Raw genomic sequence first — 12,379 nt, 5'->3', positions numbered from 1 at the left:
AATCAGTCTTGATGATTCGGTTATATGACCTAAACTGGGCTGATGAGCTGCCCTGGGCATTAAAACAACTCAAAAGGAGGACCTCCAAGCTTTGTCCACTGAGCTCGTGTATGACACACCATTGGTGGTCCCAGGGAAGTTCATCCCCGACCATTCCAACTTAAATAATGATCCAACAGAACTGTTGACCAGGCTAAGGGAGGCCGTAGGAAAATTGACCCGTATACCACGATATTCACATGGAGAACACTCTTCCTTTGTGGCCGAAGACATCAAAAACTGCGAATATGTCTTCGTTTGTAGGGGAACAATTGGTGAACTTTTCAAAGATACTCAGACAAACTTGATCGACCTGTATTTTGGAAATTGGAAGGAAACCACATTCTTTCACCATTAACAGACTTATGTTGACAAGTCTTCCCCACTGCAGCAGCCAACAGTCCATCGCAGAGGTCAAGCCCGTAAAAGACAGACAAACCTTCTGCTGGTTCTGGGGCAGGGGGGGGGTGGGTGTATAGCAGCCCTATGGTGGCACTATAACTCCCAGAAGGCATCGAACCGGCAATGTGACATCAGTGCGTGATGATGTCAACAGGTGTCTGGTGCGAGATTCAGGCTTTTAAAAGTTTGCGCACATTCTGAACAGTAAATCCATTTTATCTACTGAAGAAACACCTTGTGTGGTTATTTCATCATGTCCACTGTGATTCTAGTGGCCACACTATGAACTTTGGAAGAGCTATATATGCATGAATCTATACAAAGAGAAAGAAGGTGGGGGAAGTTTAGGGGAGACATTAGGGGTAAGTTTTATTTTTTACATAGAAGGCTGTGGGTGCCTGTACATGCAATATACTGACCAATGAAGACAAACAAACCAAATGTCTTCTTCCCCACTGTCAACTTAATTGTTCCTTTCACAGAACAGTGGATGTGCACCCCCAAACTTTTTTTATTGTTCACATTTAGAGTACTGTGTTCAATTCTGGTCGCCTCATTATAGGAAGGATGTGGAAGCTATGGTCCGAAGGAGATTTTCCAGGAATTGCCTAGATTGGAAAATAAGTCTTATAAGGCAGGCAGGGACTTTCTCTTTGGAGCATAGAAGAGACTTAATCAAGGTCTACAAGATTATGAGAAGCATAGATAGGGTGGACAGCCTGTACCTGTTTCCCAAGGCAAGAATTGCAAACAACAGAGGACATGTCTACAAATTAGAGGAAGGGAAGTTTAGGGGAGACATCAAGAGTATGTTTTTTTTAATGTAGAAAGTTATGGGTTTTGGGGTTGGGAGGGTTTTAAAGGAATATATGAGTCACACAACATTGAGGGTCAAAGGGCCTGTACTGTGCGGTAATGTTCTATGTTCTATATTCTATTCCCCAGGACATAACCATTCAGCAGGCAAGACTTGCTCTAGCTTAACGTATCAATATGTAGCACTCGCAGTTGTCAGACTGAAATTTCATTTGCCATTCCTTGGCAGACTTTCATAGTTTTAACCTTTGACAACCTTCTTCAATATAGCAGGAATTTTTGTGTCATGTTCAAGTTCACTTACCATGCAACAGCATTATCATCTATATTAATTATTTAGATAACAAACAGCAATGGACCCAGCACCAATCTCTGCTACACACCACTCTGAGCAACAACCCTACAATACCACACTCTGCTCCTCAAGCTAATTTTACATCCAATTGGCCAGTTTATCTTGGTTCAAATGCAATGTGATCCAAGATACCATGAAGGACCTTGTCAGAAGCATTGCTGAAGTTCTATTGACAATGTTTGCCACCCTCCCTTCATCAATGTTCTTGATCAGCTTGAGTCAAGTTCATGATCTGGAGTGAAATGTCTTAATGGAAGACGGAAACAGATTCAATTGTAACTTTCAAAAAGGAATCGGAAAAGTGCTTGAATTTGCTGAATGAAGAGAGAGAAAATTGGAACTAACATGATCGATATTCACAAGGGGATGAATGGGTTCAGATGAAGCCTTGAAGAAGGTCTCAGGCATGAAATATTCATTATGTATCTTTACCTTCTATGGTTGCTACATAAAAAATGCTGGAGGAACTCAGCAGGTCATGTTTTTACTACAATCATATTGTCTGCAGACTTCTGGATTTCTCTCAATAAACTGTCTCTTTTTAATGCTCAGCTCGATGTCAACCACAGTCATGAATTACTCCTCCCTTATCTCTGTGCTCATTTTTGAAGGCAATTTAAACATGAAAACAATGATAACTATTTTATTGGTGGCCATGCACCTTTTATTTAATGTCAGTATAAACTTCTTCCACACAAATGCCTGAAAATGTGGTGTTACTGCAATTCTTTTATCATCTTTATTATCGATTGTTTTACTCTTCCCAATAGTTTTGCTTTCAGCAGATGGAACTCTGGAATTCCCTTCCTCTTCAACCTCCTTTAAGAGTGTCTGATAATTCTTTAATCAAGAATGGTCATCAATGTGGCTTAGTGTTCCATGTGAACTGGTAATACACCTGTGAAATTCTTCATTGTACCAAATGATTCAAGGGGCTGAATATGTTCAAGTGTTGCTGTGGTTAATAATAAATGTCTGTGATGTCCTTGAGTTTGAGAAGTTTCCAATAGGCAAATAGTTTCAAATCCTGAATCTGTTGCTCATTTGACATGTGGTAATAGTTAACCTATGGTAATATTTGGACAAGAAAGCCCAAATAAAATAATGGACGGCTGTCTATTTTGGCAGCTGACAAGACTTACTCAAAGAGGAGACAAACTTCCATTTTCTCAACACACCATGGAACATAAAATAAATGATCACATCCAAGCAGATTTTTCCATTACCTATTAAAAATATAATCAGTGCTAAGTCGTTAGTGGAATATTTTGCTCTTCAAATTTATTGCACTTTTGCTTCTTTGTGCATGGTCTACTCTCATTTTATTGTGGTTGGCAGTGGTTTATTGGCCCCAGTTTAACAATCCTGGCCAACGACTACCTTTTGGGAACCATGGAATGTCAAATTTTGTTACCTCATCAATTTCTTGTGAATGTTGCTTTAAAGTAGAACAATTTAATTGTAACATCGAGAGCACACAACATTTAGCTCCAACAATCTTTAGATAAAATAACACTTAACTCATATTTATTGTAGTTGTTCAGTTTGTTCAGGGACTTTTTCAAATACTAATTGCTCTGTAAGCCATCTTTCATGAATATATCCATTGCCTTTACCATGTGAAAAATAGCACTGTCTAGTAATTCAAGTGATTAAACACATGGCATCTGGCCAAAGGATCATGTAACCAGTAATATGTCAGTTCTTTAAGATCATTTGTCTTGATGTGTGACCATTTTATATTTTTATCTGTCATTTGCTCTGTGGAACGCCAATAGCAGTATGACATTCAATAAAAGAATATGTTGTAATTGGCTTAGTACATTTGAGAGAAAAATTTCAGTTGAACATTTTTGAAAGAAGCAATCACAAGCTGCTAATGAGATGATTGATCTGCTGCCTTTTTAATTCCTAGAAAATTCTCATTTCTTTATTTTTTGGCCAGGACATTAGAATGATTATAAGGAAGCGACATGCTCAGATTCCCTTCATATTCGATCTCAGCTCCTAGACCTAGAAACTAGGAACCATTATGATGAGGCTAGCATGATGTTATTAAAGTGCCTGCGACCTGGGTTCAAATCCAGTGCTATCTGTAAGGAGTTTGCATGTTCTCCTTATATCTGCTCTGGCTTCTTCCCAGCCTCCAAATGTACAAGGCTGTAGGTTACATTGGGTGTAACTGAGTGACACAAGTTTAATGGCTAGAATTGGCTGTTAAAAAAAAAATGTATCTAGCATGATTTGGTAGTACAAAACAACCTTCACAGTATCTCTCCACATTTGGCACAGTACACTTCGCTGGTGGTTAGCAGGATCTCCTTCGATGTGGTTGCATATTTACCTTCATCGGGAGGAGGAGAGAGTGCGAGTGAGGATAACCCTACCTTCTAATTAAAAATGATGAGGATAAACACCTTAAAGGAGCAATTGGGGAGGTCATAGTAAAGATTTCCAACCTTTTTATTAATAATTCACCAACATTCTTCACGACCACCATCAAAGTGTGATTCTCTGCCTTCATTGTGAGGAGTCAAAAGACTCGTTTACTTGTGGGGCGTCTTCCAGAACAGGTTGCCTGTGAAGTGAAGGATGTCTTAGTGGATCCGGATGGTAATATCCCATACAATGCGCTTCAGGTGGCTATTCTGTAGTATACTCAGCCATCGAAGGACACTCATATTGCCCAATTACTAGCTGATGACAACCTAGGTGATAGGCCACTATCACACTTATTGAGGAGCTGCTGCAGGCTAATGGGAACAAATCCTATCAAAGCTGATTTTTGGAAACCGGTTCTTTCGATGTTTACTTTGTCATGTTCAAGAGCATTTGGTGTCTTTCAAATGTTCACCCTCGATCAGTTGTTGTACTATTCCAACCTCATTCTGTCCACGACCTCTGCATTTCCTCAGTCAACAGGAGCAAATGGAACTGGAACAACTGCTTACTGTGCCTTGTGAAGTGTCAGCAATTTATCAATCAAAGGTAGAGGCAGCACCTTTCCAATTAAAGATATCACCAGTACCAGCAAATGGCAGCACTGACGACGCAGGTCCAGGCTTTGGACATGCAACAGAATTCCTTCTGGTTGGAATCAGGGTGGTTAAGGATGTGGTAAAAGTGAAAGATGGCCTATTTGTTGGAAGCATTGGAGATTTGGTGCTGCTGCCACCTGGTCCTGTCACCTCCTTGCAAATTCTACAAATGGCAGTCAGCAAATGAGCAGGCCCAGCAGTAAAGGCAATGTCAGCCGCCATCTTTTCCTCAAAGATGGCCTCTTGAATGTTCAATTTCTTGTCGATACCAGTGCAGTCATTTCAGTGGTCCCTCCAAACCCTGAAGACACAGACACCCCAACATGTCATTTGTCCTTTCAGCCACAAATGATTCTCATATTCAAGCTTATAGCTGGAGGACACTAACTTTGGACTTTGGTCTCAAGAAATCTTATTGGTGGTTTTGACAGTTGTAAATGTGGCAAATTCCATTTTGGGAGTGGATTTCTTGTGTGGTGCGCTGTTAGCCAGAATCAGACACACAAGGTAAAGACTGTACAGCAGGCTTTAATCCACGAAGACTTCCACAGAGCCAGGCTGGCTGTAGCTGCAGTAACTCGGAGTGAGCTTCGGGAGGCCGGCGCAGGCTTATTATCCCGGAGGGTGTTTGACACCTGACTGGGTGGGGCTTGATCCCTTCAGGCCGACTGATTGACAGCCAGCCAGGTGTTGTCCTGGCCCCTTCCACTCCTGCAGGTACAGAGGTTGCTCCCTGCAGTAGGCCGGCGGTACACTCCTGCAGGTATAGGTGTTGCCCCTACAGTAGGCCGCTGGTGTACCACCATATCTTGTTACATTTTTCTTTGTTGGTGAATTTGAAAAATTGCTGCGTCGTGGACCACAGCTGTTATATGCAAGTGAGCTGCATCTGTCATCCCTCCCATGTTCCCAGCCACATGATGAACCCTCAACCTGGTTTCTGCCTTTTCCAGGCCTTGCTCGAGTGTTTCCCTCGCCGTAATTACCCCTTTCAGCATGTTTGAGTTTCTCCGATATTCTAGCAGTTTATTGACGTACTTGCCGGCCTCGATTTTGTGTTTTCTTACATCAACAATATTCTTGTCACAAACGTGGATGAGGAGGATCACAAGCGCCACCTTATCTCATTGTTTTAGAGGCTTGATGATTTGACATTGTAATCAGTCCCAGTAAATGTGTTTTTGATGCTGCTGAACTTATATTTTTGGGATATAGAGTTAGGCCACATGGTATTTTGCCTGATGAATTGAAAGTGCGAGAGATTTGAGAATTTTTATTGTTGATTCCTGCCAAATGCTGCAGCATCTGTATTACCCCTTAGTGAACTACTAAAAGGATCCGATACATCCGTGTTCAAAAGATCATGAACTATGGAGACGATGCTCTGTATGTTTTCAATAATGTGAAGACTGTGCTTGTGAATGCCACAATGCTTGTACATCAAAAGCGCTCTCTCTTATCACAGATGCATCAGTCAGTGCTGTGGGAACGGTATTAGAACAAGTCCATGGGAAAATGGAGCCTCTGGCATTTTTTTCTGCCAAGTTGTCAGGCAAAGTATAATACATTTGGTCAAGAATTCTTGGCCATCTGCTCGTTGTGAAGCATTTCTGCTTTTTACTGGAAAGTCATCCTTTCACCATTTATACAGACCACCAGCCTCTTATGCATACTGCAAATATAAGCGCACATCTCTACTTACCCATAGAGATTCAGCACTTGGTCTTCATCCTACAATTTTCATTGGACATATAGCACATCCAAGGATAAGTGAATGCCGTGGTTGATGCCCTGTCCAAGCACGACATTGATGCCTTACATACAACTACTACCTCAATTTCACCACCATTGCTCATGCACAGCACACCGATCCTGATCTCATTCGGTATCACGAGATAAACTCTGGTCTCCATCTTCAAGATTTGATCCTGGATGAATTGGGTGAAAAGTTAATCTTTAATTTTTTTTCCACAAGAAGGCCTAGGCCTTTTGTGCAGGTAATGATGAGGCGAGAGATTTTTGAGACTCTTCACAATTGAATGCATCCTGGTAGAAGAGCATCAATCAAACTAGTTACACAATGTTTTACCTGGCTTCATATTAAACGGGATGTTGGATTATGGGCAAGGACCTTTTTGCTATTTCAATGCTCTAAAGTTTCCAGACACAATATCCAAGCTAGGGGATTTTGCTGTTCTGGATTTCCATTTCCAGCACTTGCACTTCTACTGAGAAGGCCCGCTTCTGCCATCTCAGTGATATAGTTATCTGCTCACTTGTGAAGACTGGGCAACCAGGTAGCAGGAGTCCATTCCTATCACTGACATTTCTGCCGAGATGATTGGTAGGGCTTTCATTGATCGTTAGATTCCATTTGTTGGTGTTCTGGTCACTATTACAATGGATCAAAGGCCTTAATTCAAGTCGGTGTTGTTCTGAGCTCTTACTGATCTTATGGGCACTACCCACATTCACACTACAGCTTACCATCTGCAGGCTAACATCCTCATTGAGTGTTTCCATCAACAAATGAAGGCAGCATCTACGTGGAGTGAATGTTTACTCATGGTTCTCCTTACATGTTCCTCCGGCATGATGCTGTTCATAAGCCACTTCAGTCCATTTATAATGCTCCTTTTCAGGTCTTACAATGCCATCTGAAGACTTTTGTGATCGACAGGAATGGAAAAACTGACATGGTTGAAGCCAGCGTATATTGATGGTCCATGTTCTGTGTCGGAGCCAGAGTTAGAGGAACAGTCGCCCCCTTGCCAGTTGGATCACCTGTCTTTCACCATCGTACAAGTCGGGCTGAACTGTCAGCCCTCCGGACCATTACCAGGACAGTTCCAATCAGTCTTCTCCTTGCATGGCTCGGAGGCTAGGGTTGGGGGGGGTGGGGGGGGGTGGAGATGGTGCTGTTGTGATCACATAATTTCCTTCGTTGGGAAGAGGAGAGTAGGTGTGTCATGATCACTCATGTGGCAGTGAGCCAATGAGAAGGTCAGAGGAGTTTAATTGGGTGGTGTTTGAGGAGTTGGAGAATGCAATGTTTTGTCTAGTGAATAATAAAAGAAAGTCAACTTCATGGTGTGCTGAAAGAAACAAGTGAGTGCATTCATTATTTGTTTGTAAGCTGCGGTAATTCAGTGCTGTTACACTTTGACCATAAAATTTTATGAACATCTCAAGCTGAAGCCTGCATAGTCTTATTCCAGCCTGAAGCCAGCGATATTAGGAACATTTTACAATTTGCTAACTAAAAAGCATAAGGTGAAGGCATTTATACAGTTCCCTTTCTCATGGGTTATTTCTCATTTACAAATAGATCCACAACATATACCACCATGGCCAAAATATAAATGCCTCACAAAATAAACCTTTAAAGCAATCTTCAGACGTAATCATAGGTTTTGATACAATAATCAACAGCAAACCTTTGCATTGCACATTGTTGTTCTTCCATATGCTTTTGACTGCCCTTGCTCTGCTCCACAACATTTTTTCAGTGGCTGTAGGATGGGCAGTGAAAGCTGGAAGACTTGAGGACAACATGGAGAACAGAAGTCCTATCTTTGAACTGTACATACTCAGCATGGGGAGCAGCAGACCAGTTTGTCTGCTGGCTATCAGGCAGTAGCAAGGTGAAGTGGTTAGATAACTAATACCCTTCCCTTGAGCTTAGACAAATGGCATATGAACAAAAGTGTCACTGGTGTACTTCTGGAGTAGTAGGTCATGAAACCTGGTTATGTGTTAAGAACAGATTAATGGACAGCTACAAAGTTCTGTTGAATTGTAGCCTCTGTATTTCTGTTCATGAGGTCTGCAGACAGTAGCCATTGACACATTCACACCTCCCTCCTGGGGTGTTTTTTGAAATGTCAAACATCCATTTGGGTATTTTTATTCAATATGATGAGAATTCTTCTGTCATCAGCTGTGGAGGCCTTCCTTAGAATACCAGTCCCTTTGCAATTATTGAGCTGACCAGTTCACTTTTTCTTCTTGATGGTGTTCCAGTTGATTTTGGTAATCTTAAGGTTTGGGCAATGTCTCTTATTGGTTTATTCTGATTTTTCAGCCTCATAATGAATTCTTTGACTTTCATTGGCACAATTCTGGTCCTCATGTCGAAAAATGACAACTACAGACTCCAAAGCTGAGCAAAAGCTTAGATGCAAGCCTAGCTATCTTATATCTAGGCTTATATCTGCATGAATGAAGCAATTATATATACAAACACCTGTGAAGCCAAATGTCCCAAACATTCTGGTGCCCTGAAATAAGGGGACAATGTATAAAAATCACAGGATTTCTACATAGTCAAATCAAAATTTCTACAAATAACCTTGAATTTAATCTGCAATGTGCACTTTAATTACATGTGGGTTGACTGATGACAAATTTAAATCTGTGGAGCACAGGGGCAAATAGGAAAAAAGTGTGTTTGTTTCAAATATTATGAAGGGCACTGTAGATTTTCTTTAATATGGATGTTGAACATTACAGCACAGTTCAGGCCCTTTGGCCCATGATGTTCTGTTGTCCTATATACTGTATATCCAGTCCCCCAAAAAATCTAAACCCTCCCTACCTCATAACATTCCATTTTTCTTTCATCCATGTGCCTGTCTAAATCTTAATCCCCCTATTTCTCCAGCCTCCACCACCACCAGTGACAATGAATTTCAGGCACCCACAACAATCTGTATTTTAAAAAAAAAATACCCTTGATGTCTCCCCTAAACTTTCCTTCATTCACTCTGTTCAGATATTGCCTGATGTTTGTTATTCCTACGCTGGGAAAAATGCTGGCTGTCTACCTTCTCTGTGCCTCTTGTAGACCTACATTAAATTACCTCTCATCCTTCACTCCAAAGAGAAAAGCCCTCGCTCTCCTAACCTTGCTTTATAAGACATATTCTCCATTTCAGGCAATATCCTTGTAAATCTTCTCTGCATTCTCTCTCGATCTTCCACATCCTTCCTGTAATGAGGTGACCAGAATTGATCACAATATTCCATGTGTAATCTCACCAGAGATTGATCGAGCTGCAACTTTACCTTATAGCTCCTGAATGCAATCCCTCAAATAATCAAGTCCAACATACAATAAGCCTTCTTAACTTGCCTATCAATTCATGATATCCTTGAGAGATCTATGGATTTGGAACCTAAAGTCCCTCTGTTCTCCCATTCCTTCCCTCTTTGCACATCTTAAACACACTAGCTTTCTAATTTATGCATTCTAAATTACCTGGATTTTTTTTTCTCTCTCTAAATATACTGCTCATTCTCCTGAGAATCTTGATCTTTGATGTTTTCTTTTTTTTCAGGATTTCTGTTTCTTCATTTTAGTTTTTGCTTTACAAAGTCCTTGAGGATCTTAAAGTGCTCGGAAATAAGAAGGAGTTGTCTTCAATCTGCTTTAATTAAACTACAGGGAGACAATGGCTAGTAAAACTTTATTGTGGTCTACTCTATTTTAAATTCTGCCACATGTTTCAAGTTCAAGTTTATTATCACCTAGCTGCATGTATACAGCCAGACAAAACAACGTTTCTCCAGACCACGGTGCCCACACATTCTATACACAGCACATAATTCCAGTGTCTGGAAGGAAGAATGAATTCAACTGTTCATCTGACATCAAAATGTCCTCTTTTGTTTCATATCATTACAGTTAAGGAAATTTTTATCTGCAAAGCCAAATGTGAAGAGCGACTGATTTCAGGCTCAAGGGTGTGCTTGAGTTCAATTGTGAATGATTGGATTTTAAATTGCAGCCTCAGTTCATGGGCTTGTGAAGTAAATGCACACTATCTTAAATGTATTTGTTTAAGCATGCTCAAATACAACAGTGAGGTACAAAATTTGCCGTGAAAAGGAACAACAATATTTTACTGTTATCCTTACCTCGACAATGATATCCTTCATCAAGCCCATCCAAGCAGTCATTTATGCCATTGCAGAGTTTGCTCATGTGAATACATCTTCTCGCTCCGATGCAGTCAAAATGATTCACAGGACATGTAAATTCCAGCTGTCTAGTACCTATTGCAGAGGAACAATCATTCATTTTGATGCAATAATGGTTACATTTGCAATGAATAGAATGTAGAACTTTGGCTACAAACAAGAAATCTGCAGATGCTGGAGTTAGTACAGTGCATACAGGTGCTGGAGAAGCAAAAGGCTGTTAACGTTTTGCCATGAGCCCTTCATAAGTGCCAAAAAGCAGACAGAGGCCTGACTAAAAAGGTGGGACATGGAGGAAAATGGGGAGGCTGACAAGTAATATATGGATACGATTAGAATGGTGAAGAGAAAGAATCTGAGAAGTGATGGGGAGAGGGCTAAGGAAGATAACTCTCTGACAGGAGAAGGAATAAAAAGTGGGGTGGAGTTGGAGGAAGGAAGACAGGTGGCTGAGAAAAAGTCTGGGGGGGAGAGAGTTGATGGAAATTGTTCAGTATTGATGCTGTCTGGTTGGAGACTGCTGAGACAAAATATAAGATGTTCTTCCTCCAATTTACAGGAGATCTCAGGTTGGCAGTACATGAGGTCATGGGCACACATCTCAGTGTGGCAATGATGTGTAAAATTGAAGTGGTTGGCCACTGGGAGGTCCTTACTGCTGTGGCAGATGTTACAGAGGTCATCAACGAAGTACTGCCCAAATCGGTGTCCAGTTTCCCCAATGTAGACAAGGTGTAGCGTTGACTGCCTTTTGCTTTCAATGGATGCAGCATATGATCTGCTGTGTTTGTCCAGCACTTGTGAACTGCAGAACACTGTCTATCTACAGAATCGTACTTACGATGGTGCCAGTCAATAAATTTGCAGCTGAAGCCAAAATGCACTGTAGTGCTCAAAGCAGATTCTTGTCATAATTATGTGACTAATCATTGCAAGATGAGATTTGGAATCTAGTGTCTCTTACATGAAAAATAATTAAACTTTAAAAAAAATGTACATAGGCTTATAATGATTCTGTTTTCAAGGAACACTCCTCAACTCTCTTAATTGTGCAGGTTAAATGTACACAATATCAATTATGCAGTGCAAGGATTGCAATAAAATACTGGTGGTAACAATTTTGTCTGGTGTTTGCTATAATTCCCAAGTGGTCACTTAAAATAATTAAATAGTACATGTTAAACATCTGAGCAATTTTATTGCAACAATAAAACCACACCAAAACCCAGAAATTACTGGGAACACTCAGCATATCAAACAGCATTGGTGGAAAAGGTGCAAGGTGTTTGACCTGAATATTAACTGTGTTTGCACTTTCTCAGATCCAAGTGAACAACTGAGTGTGCCTGACATTTTCTGTTTTTATTTCAGATGCCAGTGTCTGCTACTTTTCAACTTTCAAGCCTAAATAAAATTACTGCCTTAATAGCCAAGCATTTGAGCTCTCACTTAGGAAGGAAAGGTAACAACATAATCAATAAAACTGAGTTAGACATCATGGTTCAAGATATTCCAGAGGAAACCAAATGTGGGTTACAAGCCAGTCAGATATTTTAAGACAGCTGTAAGATGGAAGGGGTCATAAAGAAATGTTTAAATTTTCACCAAGATGGAGGTCTTCAGTGTGCAAGAGTGACTGAATAGTCGAGGATGGAGCTCTTCAGCTCCAGGATGGAGCTCCTCAGTGTGGAAGAGTGACTGAATAGTCTAGGTTAGTTGATCTTCAAATGGAAGAGGCTGGCATTTG

General features: G+C 40.7%; 1 protein-coding gene and 1 long non-coding RNA gene across 11 annotated transcripts in view; one reads left to right on the top strand and one right to left on the bottom strand.

Moving 5' to 3' along the window:
- The window catches only part of LOC138761991 (low-density lipoprotein receptor-related protein 1-like), a 1,165,126-nt gene extending 1,154,460 nt beyond the window's left edge, over window positions 1–10,666 (bottom strand). For all 10 annotated transcript variants that reach the window (XR_011356692.1, XM_069935089.1, XM_069935091.1 and 7 more), the window contains exon 1: window positions 10,570–10,666. Coding sequence is in view for 9 of the 10 variants with exons in the window: in XM_069935089.1 (XP_069791190.1) it covers window positions 10,570–10,636 (67 nt within the window). In the remaining variant the exon portion in view is untranslated. The remainder of the gene's footprint in view (window positions 1–10,569) is intronic.
- A 149-nt stretch (window positions 10,667–10,815) lies between these two features.
- Window positions 10,816–12,065, top strand: LOC138761995 (uncharacterized). Its single transcript, XR_011356695.1, has 2 exons — window positions 10,816–10,914; window positions 12,004–12,065. It is a non-coding gene; the product is annotated as an uncharacterized lncRNA (long non-coding RNA).
- The last annotated feature ends 314 nt before the right edge of the window (window positions 12,066–12,379 follow it).

Source organism: Narcine bancroftii, chromosome 4 (assembly GCF_036971445.1).
Source record: "Narcine bancroftii isolate sNarBan1 chromosome 4, sNarBan1.hap1, whole genome shotgun sequence".
NCBI classification, from domain to species: domain Eukaryota; kingdom Metazoa; phylum Chordata; class Chondrichthyes; order Torpediniformes; family Narcinidae; genus Narcine; species Narcine bancroftii.
Note: the sequence above shows the minus strand (reverse complement) of the source record. Positions and strands in the feature narration are given on the sequence as shown.